Source organism: Panthera tigris, chromosome B3 (assembly GCF_018350195.1).
Source record: "Panthera tigris isolate Pti1 chromosome B3, P.tigris_Pti1_mat1.1, whole genome shotgun sequence".
NCBI lineage: Eukaryota > Metazoa > Chordata > Mammalia > Carnivora > Felidae > Panthera > Panthera tigris.
The window spans coordinates 136,213,788-136,232,611 of NC_056665.1; the positions used below are offsets into that span (position 1 = coordinate 136,213,788).

General features: G+C 41.6%; 1 protein-coding gene across 3 annotated transcripts in view; it reads left to right on the plus strand.

The window, feature by feature from the left end:
- Positions 1–1,634: 1,634 nt before the first annotated feature.
- The window catches only part of PPP4R4 (protein phosphatase 4 regulatory subunit 4), a 105,340-nt gene continuing 88,150 nt past the window's right edge, over positions 1,635–18,824 (plus strand). For 2 of the 3 annotated variants that reach the window (XM_042990460.1, XM_042990459.1), the window contains exons 1-2: positions 1,635–1,905; positions 3,309–3,382. In XM_042990460.1, coding sequence (XP_042846394.1) covers positions 1,786–1,905; positions 3,309–3,382 — 194 coding nt within the window. In that variant the 5' untranslated portion in view covers positions 1,635–1,785. Of the gene's footprint in view, positions 1,906–3,308; positions 3,383–18,824 lie in introns of those variants that run through there. The other variant, XM_042990461.1, reaches the window with a different exon arrangement.

Below are 18,824 nucleotides of genomic sequence, written 5' to 3' on the forward strand. Positions count from 1 at the left end.
GTTAGCATACAAAGTGGGAAAACAGAACTCTGTCTTCATGTACCACTGCTGGGATTGTAAACTGGCAAAGCCACTCTAGAAGGCAACCGGGCAGAGTGAAAACAAGCAGTGTCGACTCCATGACCTGGCAATTTCATTTCTATCTTATGCTCTATCAGGGACACGTCTAATACCATTCAGTGTTGTCTGTGGTTACAAGGAACGGCTGGCAACCTAACTGTCCATTTTAAAGGAATTGCTAAGTAAAATGAGTTAGATGTACAAACTGAATGTTGTTAGTGGTCAGGACTAATGAACTCCTAGTATACATAGATAGCCCCATGGATAAATCTCTAACACATTATGTTGAGAAAAAAACAAGAAAAAAAGAGTTCTTAGAGTATCTTTCATAATACATAAACAAACAGTATCTTTGGAGGATATATACATATATGGGAACATATCTTAAATATAAGAGAGAGGGTGCAGGGTGCCTGGGTGGCTCAGGCAGTTAAGCATCAGGACTCTGCCCAAGTCATGATCTTGCAGGGGGTTCAAGCCCCACGTTGGGCTCTGTGCTGAGAGCTCAGAGCCCGGAGCCTGCTTCAGATTGTGTCTCCCTCTCTCTGCCCCTCTCCCACTTGTGCTGTCTCTCTCTAAAATAAATAAACATTAAAAAAAAGAGAGAGAGAGGATGCATATGGGGGATAGAGAAATGGGAGTGTGGACAGGACATGGGTGGAAAATAACATAAAATTAAAAAGAGGGGACTTGCTGCTGAAGAGCCTGATCAACAAAACTTTTGTCCCCCAAAGTCCAAAAAATGGCCCCGATCCCTTTCCCATGGCTTCCCATTCTTAACAGAATCAAATGCAAGCGACTCAAACGTGCCTGGCCAGAGCAGGGCCTTTCTCCATAAAGGACCTGCCTCTCTCTTCCACCCACTTGGCCAAGCAGTCGCTTCCCCTGCACTCCCAGCTTTACCTCCCACAACCAAAACACGCCCAGACTTCTATCCGAAATGGGCTTACTGTTATTTCTTTAGGAAAGTCTTACTGATCGTTTAAGATTCAGGTCGTTTCCCCTCCGGGAGTCCTTTTTGGGCCGCTGCCCCACCCAAATGTTAGACTCTCCAGGACTGTATTCCCCCATCACCCCATCACCCGGGCACACCCCACGTGGTAACTGCTCATTTTGGGTACACATCCCTCCCCCAGGGCTACAGCTGAGCTAGGGTGGTCTCCGAGTCCATAGTTCGCCTGCTGGAGTGGGCGATCATTCGAGTGATCCCTCGAGTTACTCCATCACGTTGAACACCACAGCAGCCCACCTCCCTCTCTTTCGCGGTCCGGGTCACCAATTCCGCTTCTCCGCTCCGGGTCCCCGCCCCCAGCCCACCTCCGCAGGCTGCAGGAGGTGGAAGGCTCTGCGCACGCGCCAGGGGGCGGGGCGCGGGGAGAGGAGGGCGCAGAAGGGCGGTGGGGGCGACCACAGCTTGGCGCGGCAGTTGCGTCCGGCTCGCGAGCGCCCGGCGCCCGGGGGGGGGGGCGGGGCCGAGGCAGGCTTGTGGCCCCTCCCCCGCCCTGGCCCCGCCCCCACAGCCCGCCCGCGCGCCCCGCCCCGCCCCCTCGCTTTGCCCGCCCCGCCCCCGGCGGCCGCGCTCCGTCTCCCGCCGCCAGCCTGCCTCCCGCCGGGCTCCCGCGGCCGAGAGCGGGAGAAAGTCCTGCTGGTGGGCGGTCGCGGGGCTGCGGGCGTCCGGCATCCCGGGGCCGCTCTGGCCCGGGCGGCGAGGGGGCCCGGCGGTCCATGCATCCGCCGCCGCCCGCCGCCGACGCGATGGATTTCAGTCAGAACAGCCTGTTCGGCTACATGGAGGACCTGCAGGAGCTCACCATCATCGAGAGGCCGGTCCGCCGAAGCCTCAAGGTGCGCACCGGGGAGGAGGAAGTGCCCGCAGGGCGCCTGGCGGCCGGCCCGCGCCCCGACCCCGTCCCGTCCCGTCCCCTTTTCCTTCCCGAGCGACCCGGGACCCTTTCGGAGTCGGGCTGGCCCCTCAGTCCTCCTCCAGTCGCCGTGTCACCCTAAACCGGCCCCTGCCGGCGCCCGTGCTTCGACGCAGCCCCGGTTCTCCCAGCTCGGACCTCAATCCCCGAGGGACTGGCCCCTCGCACGCACTGGGCTCCCCAGCCCCCCGCCCCGGACCCCCTTCCCAAGCCGCCCCAGGAACGGCCGGCCCAGCGGTGTCCCCCGAGCCGCCCCTCTAGGACAGCCTTGGCCCCTCATCCTTCCGCCCTGCGGGAGCTGCCCCTCCAGCCGCCTCCTGAGTGCCCCCCCACCTGTCCCCGTCCCACTCCTCAGTCATCACAGCTCCTGCCCCCGCTCCCTGAGACACCCCGGATCCCTCTCGCCCCTTCCTCCATCCGAGCAAGCTCGGTCGCCTGTGCCCCCAAGTCAGCCAGGCCTCCCTTCACCTCCCACCCAGCACCCATGCTGGAGTCGTCCTGCTACCGATCTTCAGAGCCCTCTCGACCCTTGGCCCCCATCCTGAGTCACTGCGCGTCCTTTCTTCCCAGCGCCTCCAGGACTCCAGCTGGGACCCTGATCCCCACCTGCCTTTAGGGAGTCAGCCTTCAGTTTTCTCCCCCACCCCGCAGAGTCATCTTGGTCCCAGCCTCCAACCCTCGCTGCTGGCAGACCTACTTTACGGACCACCCCCTCCCCCAGCCGTCCTCTCAATAGCTCCCTTTAGCTCCTCTCACTCCCACCTGCCGCAATATCGCGAATCTTTGATTTCCTTCCAGCCCCGGAGTTTATTCCCTTCCCCCACTCCACATTTCGTCTTTTTTCATACTCACTCGGCTGCAGTTTGCATCCATTCCCCCTTTGAGCATTTTGTGGGGTGGAAAATGCTGGAGAAACCGCCTTGGGGTATTAGAGATTAAAAGTATGTATAGATAGGCATATAAAATCGAGTACTAAACTCGATTAAACTCAATTAAACAGCAATGTTCTAAAGCCACAATGTAATTCTCAAGCTTCAGTCTAGAAGCTAGAAGAGTTAAAAAAAAGAAAAAACAACGACAGAAAAAACAAAAACAACCTCAAACTCCACCAACCAAACCCAACAATTCAAGAAAATTAGAGACCTCTGTGGTTGAGGTCGGCATGTAGAGTCCTTGATTAGTTTTCAGTGATAATGTTTAATTGTGAAACTTTTTCGTTAGTCTCTACTCGTGTGGGGTTCCCGGAGGGTCACTGGGGGGGGGGGGCGAGACTGATCCCTGTTTGTGTGCATAATTTGTATTTTATTTGTATTTTACGCTTGACAGACACCCGAAGAAATAGAAAGATTGACAGTCGATGAAGACCTCAGTGATATTGAAAGGGCTGTTTATCTGCTCAGGTATTTCCCGAAGTCTTTCTGTGAAATTGTTGCGGTTTCCCTGCGGCTGCGTGGATGAAAGCCGTTGTGAAATGTCAGGTTACGGTTCTGTTCAGATTTACTTGAACAGGGTACTTTGGCATGTGGAGCACTCGATTATGTTATACGGGTTTGGTGTGGACTTAACGCATTTGAGAACTGAGATCAAATAAGACAACCAACTTACAGAATATTCCTTGGAGCAGGAGGAATAGAACAGCCAAGGGTTTGAATTTGATCTCATCCCTATTTTCTGGCTTCGGTTGTTCTCCCACAGGTCCACTAAGTTTAGATGAGACTTAAAGAATGTCCAGTGATTAATTTTAAGTTACCCATAGAGTAGGACTGTGATGTGCTATTTGCTATATAGAACCCCCCCTTCCCCCCCCCCATAGGGTAGTTCAATTGGTTGCTCAGGATATCTATCCTGTTTTATATTACTTTTGCTATGTAAGCTTCGTCATTTTGTCTGAAAGATTTTAAAATGTAATTGAGCCTACTCTCATTTAAGTTTAATCTCACAAACTCTGCAGAATTGCTCAATGCAAATGGTTATTAGAAATATTTACCAAACTTCAACCGTTTAAAACACTTTGGATTTAGCTTCCTAAAAGCTAATGCAGTGAACATTAACGAATTTAGCTGTGAAAATACTTCAGAAGCAGCAATTTTCCTAAGGTAGTTTGTGTCCATTTGTTTTTAAACTTTTCTTTAACTTGCAGTGACATGTTTTCCCCTTTGGCAAGTGAGTTTTCGCTTCTGTTTTCTAGAATCAGATTTTGAAACCTGGTGTTATTTACCTGCCCAGATATTTATCATCCTTGTTTCCTTAGCTTAGGTCAGCTTTGCCAGTTTCAGGTGCTGGCAAGTTTCCCGTTCTCCTTTCTAATTTATAGGTCATGTGTCTGGTCCCATGTTACTCAGTGGAGGATCCTGTTTAAAAAAAAAAAAAAAATCCCTCCCTATGACTTTCATTCTCTTAATTCTTCTTTAGCCTTTTCATGGCCTCTTGGGTTTCTGCACTCAGAATTGTAGCGTGCTTACAATTTAGATGTTCTCTCTAATAATTCTATCACTTGAAAATCTTTCTGGATATCAGACCTTATGTTGGTGTTATTTCCCCTCTTTTGGTGATCTTTGGTAGCATGCTGTCATTATTTCTCCCTATTTATTTAAAAGAAAACTTTCATTTATGTATGAGTTAACTATGTGTTTTTGGTGTTTACACAGAATAATTCCATGTTTAACCTTTTTTTGATACTTGATTGTGTTATAGTTGAAGTACTTTATTCCTTAGTAATTAACATGTCCAATATGGTGAACAACAGTTGTAAACTTCTGCCTTTTCCCGCGGTTTTTTTGTTTAGAGTAGGTAGACAATCGATGAGACTTTGCATAAGTATCTGTTAACATATAGCAGTTAATGATTTGTAATAATTTCCTACTTCTCTCCTACGGAATTCTCTTCCGCATAACTTCTGGCTTACATTAAGAAACGGACAGCCTTGCTCTACTTACTTGTGACAGCAGATACCTTATTCTAGATATCAATGACAAGGCTTCTTTTTTAGGAGCAAGTACTTGTACTTGTTTTCTATGTTGCTTTTATTGTTTGTTAGTGAACCGCGGTGTCTTAAGTTGTCTGTATTTCTTAGGCACAGAATGTAAGTTTCATCCAGTTCTGGAATTTACAAAGCCCTTTAGAGACAGATGGGTCCTCTCATTCTTAGACAAAGTTTTAAAAGAGATCTGATGTCTCCTTTAGTTTCTTGTGGCTCATCTACCTTGAAGGAGGTTTGCAAGGTGACTCGGAAGGCACACACAGGTTTGGTTGTGTATAGGTTCTCCCTCCGACTTCTTCTTGGATTCCTATGGCCTTACCACCCCCTGGGGGAAAGTGGGATTTCACCTTTAGGACAGCTTCTGAAGGAATAACAGCACACTGCCTGAAAGGTTTCTTTCTTCCCTAGGATTCAGGGGAGGGTGTGGGATTGTGTTATAGATAAGTTCTGTTACAGCCTCATCTGCTTATATTGAGCCTTTTATTTTTTCATCGTACTTTCCAGTGGTATAGAACCTCCTACCGAGACCTGTTTTTTTTTGTTTTTTCTTTGATTTTCAGCTTTATCTTCGAGTACTTTACCCTTTGTATTGGATCTTTAATATCCAGATTTTTTCCCCTCCCTCTCTGTCTTTGAATATCAGATTTGTTTCTTCAGCTCTCTTATTTTGTATATTAAAACTGTTTTGGAATATTATGTTACATTAGAATTCAGACAAGTTTGTTTGCATCACACAAGCTGTATATCCGTGGAGGTTCTGGTAGCATTGGGATTGAATCTAATATCTGAAACATTATATACAGAGGACTGTCATCCAGTGAGAAACAAATCACACTGTTCATTATCTTACCCTAAAATATGGCAGATCAATTGTTAATGCAGTTTTCGTAATTAAGGTTAGAACATTACGGTATTTGAAGACATGACACAGATGAATTTGTGGTTTTGCATAAATACGATGCTGATCCATCCATCTGTGGCATTTAGTGCTGAAGCAAAACAGCTTTCCTAATTGTCACAGCTTGTGGCTTAGTCAAAATCCTATCACATCATCTTTTTCCTGTTCTCTGTCTTCTTCGTGATTTTGGCATATATTTTAGAAACGTACTTGAAATATGTGAATAATTTTGCTAGAGAAGAGCCCTAAGTTAGTACACTGTGCTTTCATTTGGTAAATCTTTACTTAAATACCTCTAATTGCCTCCAGATCAGTTCTAGACCCTTAAACTTGGCAGAAGTGGCTCCCTCTTAGCTGTGCAATGTGATGTTCCACCAGGCCCTCGACTTTTTTTTTTTAATGGCTTGATTGAGACGCAGTTCATTTGCCCTACAGTTCACCCATGTCGAGTGTGCAGTTCAGTGGATTTTAGTGTTTTCACAGAGTTGTGCAGCCATCACCTCAATCAGCCGTAGAACATTTTTATCATCCCCCAAAGAAACAACTATACCTCTTTGCAGTCACTCCCCACTTCTCACCCCCCCCCCCCTTCCCGCCTTTGGGAATCACTAGTCTACTTCCTGTCTCTATGGATTTGCCTCTTCTGGACATGTCATGTAATTACACAGTATGTGGCCTTTTGTGACCAGCCTCTTTGACCGAGCGTAATGTTTTCAAGGTTCATCCATGTTGTAGCGCGTATCAGAGCTTGCTTTCTTTCTGTTGCCGAGTAGTATTGTATTGTGTGGGCGTATCACCTTTTGCTTGTTCATTCATTGGTTGATGGACACTTGGGTGGTTTCCACTCAGTCCTTTACTTTTTGTTTTTTTCAACGTTTTTTATTTATTTTTGGGACAGAGAGAGACAGACAGAGCATGAACGGGGGAGGGGCAGAGAGAGGGAGACACAGAATCGGAAACAGGCTCCAGGCTCTGAGCCATCAGCCCAGAGCCCGACGCGGGGCTCGAACTCACGGACCGGACGCGAGATCGTGACCTGGCTGAAGTCGGACGCTTAACCGACTGCGCCACCCAGGCGCCCCAGTCCTTTACTTTTTGAAACAGTCCTGCCTCTTCGCTGTTACTCATAGTCATCATCTTCGTCCTTAGCTCTGCTTGTCCCTGTCCTGCGATACCTTTCATTATAGCGGTTCAACGTTTTCCATCCCCAGGATCCAGCTATGATCTTGCATCTAACGGAGAGCCTTTATTGACTGCTGAAACCAAGTGGAGCCCAGGCTTCTGTGAGCTCCCTTATCACTTATTGATGGCTTCCCTCAAGCGGTGATTAATCACTACATTGTATTCCTTAGCCTGTGTGTGTGAACATTTTCTTTAATTGTAAGCTCCCAGAGGGCAAGCCGTCTTTTATGTTGTTGCTGTTTCATTCTTTCTGGTTCTGTGTTGTGATATAAACATATACCTCTTCATAAAGTGTATTTATTTATTTTAAGTTGACCAAAATGCCAGATGAGTTAAACAACTTCTGATTTTTTTTTGTATTGTGGACGGTAGAATCAGACAGATTTAGATTATAGCTTATTCTACTGTTTATTATCTGTTTGACCAGGAACACATTTTGCGGTCTCTTTTTTTCATCTGTAAATTGGAAATGGCAATTCCTGTTTCCTAAGGTTGTGTAATGTGGGGAGCCCTGATACAGAATAGGTACCCATTTAATGTTAATTTCCTTCTGTCTGTTTTCCCAGTCCTTACTTCCTTGTTACTTACGTTCTCAAGGTACATTTCAAACTTTTAAGAAAGGATAACAATATTAATTTTGCCATCCAGTAATTTAGTAAAGTATCTGGCAAGTAAAGTATGTGGACTGAAGTTTGTGATAGGTACCTATTAACTTCCTTTACTAATAGGATTTATCAGAAACCAGGACCTTCACAGATTCTAATTAAACATTTTTAAACTGAGTGATAAGGTCGAATTCTAATTAAACATTTTTAAACTGAGTGATAAGGTCAGCCTGTTTTACAGATTTATATTTTTGTACCAAATGACTCTATCTTAAGCAATGTTTGCTCTTAACGTTATGCATAAATTATATTGATTGGTTAATGTACCTAACCTCACTTTTATGTTGCTGCTTTTCCAGTCACTTTACACTGTGAGTTTTAAAGCATTTTGCACTTTGTCTTCCAGGGACAGTCACCTAAAGTGTGCATCTTTAATTAGGAAATTTTCCCCTTCCTAATCACCACCCCCCACCTTTTTTTATTTTTTAAAGGAGTAAGTGCTCCCCCTAGTGATATCTCAGAGGAGATTTCTGCCGCCAAATCTGGAAATTAACAAAAGAACCAAAGTGCTGTAAACTCTGGCTACCGCTGATCGCATCTGGGGACTCTCCCATTCAAGACCAGAACAGGACAGCAGTAGGATAGCGGGGGAAGAACTTCAGTGATGAGCTTGGCTATGGCTAGGGTTTGGTTGTTTTGTCTTTAATTTTTTTTAACGTTTATTTATTTTTGAGAGAGAGAAAGAGAAAGAGAGACAGAGTGGGAGCAAGGGAGGGGCAGAGAGAGAGGGAGACACAGAATCCGAAGCAGGCTCCAGGCTCTGAGCTGTCAGCACAGAGCCCGACGCGGGGCTCAAACCCATGAGCTGTAAGACCATGACCTGAGCTGAAGTCAGAAACTTAACCAACTGAGCCTCCCAAGTGTCCCTGGTTGTGTTATCTTTCAAAATACCTATCCTGTTTGCTGTGCAAATGTGAAAAGTTGTGTGAAAAATTCCTTTGTGTGTCCTTATTTCTAAGATCTTCTACATCCCCAGACTTCTTTCATCTTCACTGTTAATTTCTTTTTTGGATGCCTTTCTGCGTTTTCGTACTGTTTCAGTGAGGTGGGTGTTGAAGGGCTGTGTGTGTACATTGAGAGAGACTGTGTGTGTATATGTGCGGTGGGCACCCGAATGTCTAGTTTGCTTGCCCAGTTTTCTTGAGTGATGTACAGAAGAGCCTTTTTAATACCTCACAATTGGAGTAGACTGTTGGCTAGCTAATCCAAAAAAAAAAATTGGTCAACCTGGGGACTCATCAATGTGGTGCCTACGTTCAACGTTTTCTTTTAGGGAAAAAAAATTCGAATTTGTTTACCAGTCTTTTGTTGTATGTCTACTGCCTTTTCTTTGAGTATAGGTCTGATTACAGTTCAGGGTCTACATTTATCTATCTATCTATCTATCTATCTATCTATCTATTTATCCATCCATCTATCCATCCATCTATCCATCCATCCATCCATCCATCCATCCAAATTAGTTAGCATATGGTGCAACAATGATTTCGGGGTAGATTCCTTAATTCCCCTTACCCATTTAGCCCATCCCCCCTCCCACACCCCCTCCAGCAACTCTCTGTTTGTTCTCTATATTTAAGAGTCTCTTACGTTTTGTCCCCTTCCTTGTTTTTATGTTATTTTGTTTCCCTTCCCTTATGTTCATCTGTTTTGTCTCTTAAAATCCCCATATGAGTGAAGTCATATGATTTTTGTCTTTCTCTGACTAATTTCACTTGGCATAATACCCTCCAGTTCCATCCACGTAGTTGCAAATGACAAGATTTCCTTCTTTTTGATTGCTGAGTAATACTCCATTGTATAGATATACCACATCTTCTTTATGCATTCATCCACCGATGGACATTTGGGCTCTTTCCATACTTTGGCTATTGTGGATAGTGCTGCTATAAACATGGGGGTGCATGTGCCCCTTTGAAACAGCACACCTGTACAGGATCTGCTTTTTTGTATAGATTACCCCCATAATGCACTTAAAATGTCAAGTTTATGTTTCTTTAAAGCTGAGTGAGAATTCAAAAAGTTGGCTTATGAAGAATTTTGAAAGCGTGGTCCTAGATTTTTGTCATTTTCTACTCATCTTCTGCAAGGTGTCTTATTCTTTCTATTTCAATAACAATTTTCTTTGGTAACTTATCGTTATTGAGTGTTTCTAAAACTTACAATTTAGCTTTCATAGAAATGACTCTTTCGGCATTGCATTTTTATGCAATATTTAATTAAATTATGTAATTACAATGGCAAGTGAAATTGGGATAAACTGATCTGAGAACAAATGAAATGAAGGTGACTCTTGGTTACAACTCAATTGGACGAGCAGAAGCCTGTGAGCATTCTAGAAAGCAGCCTATTAGCCGTGAGCTTTCAGCCTGCCTTTGACAAGGAAGTGGAGAGTGTTGTTTAGTTGGGAAAATCTTTAACACCATGCTGAGAGAGACACTATCCTTTTTCAAAGCTGGCACTGTGATCACCTTGTTTTGTCCTTGGATACCCAGGCCGTTCCCCTTGTTTCTGCATTCAGTTTGGCCGATGGTCTGGTCTGTTATTCCTTCACTTTTGTATACAAAAAAAAAAAAAATTAGTGAGCTAGGAATCTCAGTTAAAGAAGTACTTTTTCATAGGCATTTTTTTGTTTTTTAAAAAATTAAAAAAAAATTTTTTTAATGTTTTTTTTTATTTTTTTTTATTTTTGAGAGACAGAAAGCAGGAGCTAGGGAGGGGCAGAGAGAAGGAGACACAGAATCCTAAGCAGGCTCCAGGCTCTGAGCTGTCAGCACAGAGCCCGATGTGGAGCTTGAACCCATGAACTGTGAGATCATGATCTGAGCCGAAGTCTGAGGCTTAACTAAGCCACCCATGTGCCCCTTGTTTTTTAAAACAAACTTTTTGGACATCTGCAGAAATGTGCACATATCATAAATATGTAACTTGTTGAATTTTCACAAGTGAACACACCCATGTAACCAGCACACAGATTAATAGAACATAATCTATCACATTAGCCTAGTGCCTCCCTTGTACGCCTGCCAATTTCCTCATATTTCCTGCAAAGAGTAACTATCATCCCTTTAAAAGAATTTATTTTTTTAAGTTTCTTTATTTATTTTGAGAGAGAGAGAGAGAGAGAGAAAGAGAGAACACCAGCAGGGGAGGGGCAGAGAGAGAGAGAGAGAGAGAGGGAGGGAGACAGAGGATCCAAAGTGGGCTCTGTGCTGACAGCAGAGAGCCTGATGTGGGGCTTGAACCCGTGAACCGTGAGATCATGACCTGAGCTGAAGTTGGATGCTTAACTCATTGAGCCACCCAGGCGCCCCTACCATCCAGACTTTTAACATCATAGATTAGTTTGCCTGATTTTGAATGTTGTATGGTAGGAACCATGGAATGTACTGTTTTGTGCTTAGTTTTCGCTGAACCTTTTCAAAAAGAGATTTGTCCGTATTATTACATGGAGAAATAGATTGTTCATTTTCACTGCTGTAGAGTATTCCATTATAGGCCACAATTTTATTCATTCCACTGTTGACGGGCATTTGGCTTGTTTTCAGTTTTTGGCTATTCTGATTAATGCTGCTACAAATGTTCATGCACACATTTCTTTCAGTTATTTTCACAGAAGTAGAATTATTGGTCATCAGTATATGCATATGTCTAGCTTAAACGATACTGCTGAAAAGTTTTCTAAATTGTGCCAATTTAAACTACTGTCAGCGGTGTATGAGTGGTCCCAACCCTTATATTTTAGGAAACAGAGTGTCAAACTTGATAGTATGTAAATTTTCCAGCATTTTGATTAAGAACTGGCTGCTTAATAGCCTGAAGAGGTTTCTGTTTTCCTGTGCATGATTTACTTATGCCATTGAACATCTTTCTTTCCTTACAAGAGTGTTTCTGTAAGTTTTTCTAGTTAGTCCTTCTGCTACTAGACTGTTGGCTTAGAAGGTCTTCTAGAACTACCACCTTCAGTTGCTGCACTTTTAGTGATTCCAAGAGGTCCCATTAAAAAAAAAAATTGCCCAAATAATCATCCTCTGTGAAGGTGATGCTCAAATGACTTCTGCATAGAAATAGGAAGCATCTTTACTTCCATGTTTTGGGATAGAGGGATCAGTGTTTCACATATCAAGAGAGGTATAGAATGGATTCCAGCTAAATATATGTCTTACGTTATTGCTTAGGCCAAATTAGTCCTTGGCAAACCTTGAATTCCCTGTTTTGGAAAAGTACTGGGTCACTGAATATAAGGGGTTTGGTGATTATTTCCATCTCCTTCTCCTTGTCTTTTGTCGTGAGAATAACAGTGGCATCTACTCTTTCTTTTTTTCCTATTTACTGAAGCTTCAGAAGGCTCTCTCTGTGACATCAGTCGAAAGCAGAAGGCTCTCATGGGAACTGTAGAAAAAGCTTTAAAAAAAGTAAACTATTGTCATCAATGTAAAAGTGACCCACATCATGTCATCGGGAAGATCTGGAACTGGCTAACATGATGTGATTATGCAAGATTTGGGCCGTGTTTATCTTGTGAAGTAGAGGCCGAGATACTAACAAGGGAAAAGATTTGTAACGTAACTAATAGTTACTTGAGAATAAGTCTTAGGAGTTTAAGTTAAAACAGACAGAATATTTATTGAGTCCTTGTTATACATTAGGCATCACCTGGGGAATGAATGACATTACGCCAGCAGATACTTGTGTTCAGGGAAGTACTCATTTAAGGAAGCAAATGCATTTTTCTTAGAGTTCAGTAGAAGATAGAGGTCATCCCCAGTTAATAAGTATGTTGGGTGTCGAGAAGGCGGGACATTATGTCAGAAATACTTTATAGTGTCAGACCAGATTTATTCTTGGAAGCTGGGGCTCACTCATTTACTTACTGAGAGACCTTGGGCAAATTGCTTAGCTTCTCTGAGTCCAAGCCTCCTATTCTAAAATGGGAATAATAATACCTACGCTGTAGGATTGTTAAGGTTAGAGGAGATGTATGTAGAAGGCACAATGCTTGGCACAGAGTGGTGTTTAGGAAAGGGTAGTTGTTGGTGGTCTCTTTTTAAAAAATTTGTTTTTAATATTTATTTTTGAGAGAGAGAGAGAGACAGTGTGAGCAGGGAGGGGCAGAGAGAGAGGGAGACACAGAATCTGAAGCAGGCTCCAGGCTCCGAGCTGTCAGCACAGAGTCCGACGTGGGGCTCGAACTCACAGAGTGTAAGATCATGACCTGAGCCGAAGTGGGACACTTAACCGACTGAGCCACCCGGGCGCCCCAGCCATTGATCTGCTTTACAATGTAGACATATGTTTTCATATCTTTTGGATAAATGCCTAAACACGGGATGCTGGGTTATATGGTGAATTCATATATTTCCACTTTTATAGTTTTTTGAGGTATAATTGATTGCCAGTAAACTACACATATTTTAACTGTACAATTTAGTGAATTTTGATACACACACATACATGACAAATATATAACTATGTATGTATAAAAGAAAGTAACTTTGTGTCCCTTTTTAATACCCTCTCCCTTTCCTCTGATCCTCTCTCCCACTCTAGGCAACCACTGATCGACTTTGTGTCATTATGGCTTAGTTTGCAGTTTTTAGAATTTTATAGAAATGTATCAGAATATCTATTTTTTTTTGGTCTGGCTTCTTTTGCTCAGCTTAATTACTGTGAAGTTCACGTATAATGTTGCATGTGTCAATAGTTTATTTCGGTTTATTACTGATAATTACTCCCATTTTAAGAATATAACCTATTTTGCTTCTCTGTTCATCCACTGATGGACACTTGGGTAATTTCCATGTTTTGGTTACCAGAGACTTAAGTGGCTGTGAACATTCACGTACAAATCTTTGGTGGACGTGTGCTTTCCTCCTCTGGGATACAGCTAGGAGAGCAATGGCTGGGTCATGTAATAGGTACATACTTATGTTTTTAAGAAACTGCTAACCTGTTTCCAAAACAATAATTTAACATTTCCAGGCAGAGTATGACAGCCTTTTTAGTTCCAAGGTATTTAGTGGTATTTCTAGTGGTCCAATGTGATGATATTTCATTGTATATTGGATTTCCCAATAATTTGGGATTTGGATTTCCCAAATGACCAGTGGACATTGAACATCTTTACGTGAGCTTATAAGCCAGCCATATGTCTTGTTTGGTAAAGTATCCGTTCAAAGCTTTTGCCCATTTGTTGGATATATGTTTTGGAGACATTTTTTCCTAGTCTGTGGTTTTTTTAATTTTTGTAAAAAGTATTTTTTAAAGAGGAAAGGTTTTTTTTTTTTTTTTTTTTGCTTTGTTGTGGCCTAATTTGATGAGGTCTAATTTATTGATTTTTTTTCCCCTTTATAATTGGTATTTTTTTGTGTTCTGTTTAAGGGATCTTTGCCAAGTTCTAGCTCATTAAGATTTTTTCTTTTGTTTTCTTTAAGCAGTTTTAAGGTGTTAGCTCCTAATTTTAAGTCTGTGATCTATTTCCAGATAAATTTGCCAGATGGTTAAGGTAAGGGTTGAGGTTAATTTGCACATGGCTATAACGTGCACTAGAAAGAGCCAATTTGCTATTGTTAAAAATAAGGGGATGTGGCATCTGTGTGTGTGGCCGTATTCAAGTCACTTAGGTTCTTCGGCACCGCTTCCCCCTCTTCCCTTCATATAATATAATGGGTTGGGCCTGATAGAATTGAAGGCTCCATCCTGCTTTAGCCGAGTAGCCTCAATTCTTAGATACAGGGAAGTTGTTGAATCCCAGTTTATTATTTCATCCACTAGGTGGTGCTAATGGGCATCCCTGTAGGGCAGAAACTCCTTAAAGAGGTGAACAGTTTCACAGCTTTTTTTTTTTTTTAAGTTTATTTATTTTGAGAAGGAGACAGCGAAAGAACGAGTGGGGGAAGGGCAGAGAGGGGGAGAGAGAATCCCAAGCAGGCTCTGGCTGACAGTGTGGAGCCTGACCGGGCCGAGGCGGGGCTCTAACTCACAATCTGGGAGATCATGACCTGAGCTGAAATCAAGAGCTGGGTGCTTAGCCGACTGAGCCACCCAGGCACCCCATTTTCACAGCTTTCAAAAAAAAAAAGGGTAATTTGTAAAGTAAATGGCCATAATTCAGAAAGTGCCTGTGTTTCATTAAGGATTGGATGCAATAATATTACAATTAAAAAATACTGTTCATTTTGCGGGACTAAAAAATATCAGAAAATATTTTTTCTCTAGAGAGTTTTGCACATTGTAGATTTGGTTTGAATATGTTTTGGGAAGGATGAGAGTTATATGTTCACATACGAAAAATCAGACTGAGAAGTCTGGCTGACTTAGAATTGTCCTATAAATTCTCTTGTAATAAGTTTATAAACTGTATTTATTTAGAAATTCTCTTGGTAATAAAATTATAAACTATATTTGCTTGAAAAGTGGATAGTCTTAAGAGGGAAAGGATTCACAAAAGTCCACAGCCTGGGCTTGTCGGCAAGAGGACACCTCTCCTTGCTGCTCGGATAATGGTGGGGAGGAGGAGGATAGGGGGGTAGTTTACGTGTGGATGGTGTATATGTATACCTCACGTAATTTTCCAGTTATTTGGGGCATTTTACCAGATACCTTTCTGTTAGGGGTTTCTAGTTTAATTCTGTAGTGGTCACAGAACGTACTGTGTTTGACTTCAGTTCTATCACATTTGCTGAGATTTGTTTTATGGCCCAGAAAATGGTTGATCTTGGCGAATATTTCATATGCACTTGAAAAGCATGTGTATTCTGCTGTTGGGTGTGATGTTCTGTAAGTGTGAATTCGGTCAGGTTGCTTGGTGATATTTTTCAGGTCTTCTGTATCTCTAAAGTTATTTTCTATCCACTCGTTCTAGTGATAACAAAGAGTAGAGTACTGAAGTCTCCACAAAGGTGGATTTGTCTGTTCTTTCAAATCTATCAGTTTTACTAGTACAAGTATTTTGATTTCTGTAGTTAGGTGCATATACAGTTAGGGTTGTTATGTTTTCTTGGTGATTTAACTCCTTTATAGTTATGTCATATTTGTCTTTATCCCTAGAAATAGAACTTGAAGTGTACTTTATCTGATATTAATGTACTTGAGCTTTCTTTTGGTTAGTGTTTACACGGTATGTCATTTCCTGCCCTTTTGTTTTTTAAAAAAATATACTTTGGGGGAATTACTTTAGGTTTTCAGAAAAGTCACAAAAATAGTTCAGAGAATTCCAGCATACGTTTCACCAGTTTCCTGTAAAAGTAATATCTTACATAACCTTAGTATATTTGTCAAAACTAAGAAATTAACAGTGGTATATCACCATTAATGGGAGTATAGACTTATTTGGATTTTACCAGTTCTTTTACTGATGTCCCTTTACTCTAGGATACCACATTGCATGTAGTTGTCATAAGTCCTTAGTCTCCTCTTGGCTTGGACACTACCCTAGTCTTCCTTTTCTTTTCAAGATCTTGATAGGTTTGAAGAGTGCTGGTCAGGTATTTTGTAGCATGTCCTTCAAGTTGTATTTGTCAGACATTTTTCTCATCATTAGATTGAGGTTATGGGCTTGGGAAGAATACCATAGAGGTGAAATACCTTTCTCATCCTGTCATTTCAAGGGGTACATGCTATCAACACGATTTATCACCAGTGATGATAGTCTTGATCGCTGGGTTAAAGTAGTATCTGTCAGGTCCCTCCCCTGTAGGAGTGGCGAGAGAGGACCTCTGAGCCTGGTTCTTGATCTCATGGGGGGAAGGCATTCAGTCTCTTGCCATTAAGTATGATGTGAGTATTCCTAATTTGCTGACAGTTTTTATTGTGAATAGGTGGTGAATCTTGTCAAATATTATTTTTTCTAAGTCTCCTGATATGACATATGGCTTTTGTAACATATTTTTTTTATTATGCTGAATTACATTGATCAATGTTCAGATGATGAACCAACCTTGCATTCTTGGGATGAAATCTACTTGGTCATGATGTAAATATTTCTGGGCCCTGTTTGCTGGTATATTTTTGAGGATTTTTGCTTCTAGAATGTAATGAGAGATACTGATCTGCAGTTTTCTTTCTTTGTAACATCTTTTCCCAGTTTTGGTTTTAGGAGAATGCTCATGAAATGACTTGGGAAGTGGTTTCCCATTTTCTGGAAGAGATTGTATAGAATTGGTATTATTTCTCCTTTAAATGTTTAAAAAAAATTTTTTTTTTTAAAGTAAACTCTACCCCATCTTTTGCCCTTAAATGTTAGGTAGAATTCACCAGGGAAACCCATCTGAGCCTGAGATTTTCTCTTTTGAAAGGTTTTTAACTAAAAATGCAGTTATTTAATAGATAATAGGGCTATTTGAGTTATCTGTTTCTTCTTGAGTAGGTTTTGGTAGTTTTTGTCTTTCAAATTCTTAACTGTATTTTATCTAAATTATTGAATTTATGGGCATTGAATTATGCTATGCTAGTATTCTCTTTTAATGTTTGTGGGCTCTGTACTGATGTCTTATTTTATTCCTAATATTGATAATTTGTGTTTTCTTGCTTCTGTTTAACTTTTTTTCTTGTTTACATTTGAGGTTTATCAATTTTAATGATATTAAAACATTTTTTTAATGTTTCTTTATATTTCAAGAGAGAGAGAGACGGAGACAGAGTGTGAGTTGGGGGAGGGCAGAGAGAGAGGGAGACACAGAGTCTGAAGCAGATTCCAGGCTCTGAGCTGTCAGCCCAGAGCCCGACTTGGGGCTCGAACTCACGAGCTGTGAGATCATGACCTAAGCTGAAATCAAGAGTTGGACACTTAACTGAGACACGCAGGTGCCCTGATCTTCTGTTCTATTTTCTTAATTTTTGTTATTTTATTTTATTTATTTTTTTAAGTCTTTCCTGATGCCCATGATCCATCTTTTTTTTTTAATTTTAAAATTATGTTTTTAATGTTTATTTTTGAGAGAGAAAGAGAGAGAGAGAGAACGAGCACAAGTGGAGAAGGGGCAGAGAAAGGAGACACAGAATCCAAAGCAGGCTCCGGGCTCTGAGCTGTCAGCACAGAGTCCGACGAGGGGCTCGAACTCAGACACCAGGACCTGAGCTGAAGTCGGACGCGCAACCAACTGAGCCACCTAGCCGCCCTTGCTTCTGTTTTAATACTTGGATTTTAATGCTATATATTTCCTTCTAGGCACTGCTGTAGCTGCCTAGCTATACAATTTTGATATTTTGTGTCTTCACTGTCATTTAGTTGAAATAAAGAAATTCTCTCAAGACTTCTTTGGCTTATGAGTCATTAAGAAGTGTGTTGTTTGAGTTCCAAATATTGGGAGGTTTTCCAGGTATCTTTTGGTTACCGACTTCTCATTTAGTTTCATTACGGTTTGTGAATGTACTTTGTCTGATTTCTGTGACCTCCTCCTTCCCAATGACAGCTCTGACTTCATTTCCTATTCCCTTCTTTGCTTGGTGTGTTAAACACTTCAGGTACACACCTACCTGAGGGATTTTCCACTTGCTTTCCTTCTGATTTTAAAATGTTTTCCTCAGATATCTGCACTGCTAGGCCTATTATTTCTTTCACATCTTTACTCATACGTGGGTTGGTTGTTTATCTCAGATACATGGCACCGTCATCTGCTTAATGTCACAGGTTAAAAACCTGGGAATAGCCTCAATTTTTCCTGTTCCTCATCTCTAATAGTTAAGAGATTTAATCTTTCTCTTACAAAATAGAAATATTCACAAGATTTCTGTAGTTTTCTGACATACATATTAAAAAAAGCCCCACATTTGTTTATTCAAGATGGTTCTCAAATACTGGATTAGTAGAAACCTGCCGAAGGGTCAGAATTCCAGTGTTTTCGTTATTTCTTTTGGTACATTAGTGGGTAAATAGATGTGGCCTTTTTTTTTTTTTTTTTCCCCCCTCCTTCTCCTTCAGGAGAAATTCTCTTAATGTTCTAAAACAGCATATATTTTATTATCTCAGCTCTGGTTTCTTATTTATTGTATAGAAATATATATATATATACACACATATATATATATATTTCTATATATATGTGTATATATATATAAAATTAGCCAACACTAGTTTTGTGTCTTTTTATTAGGCAGTGAGAGCTATAAAACTTGTG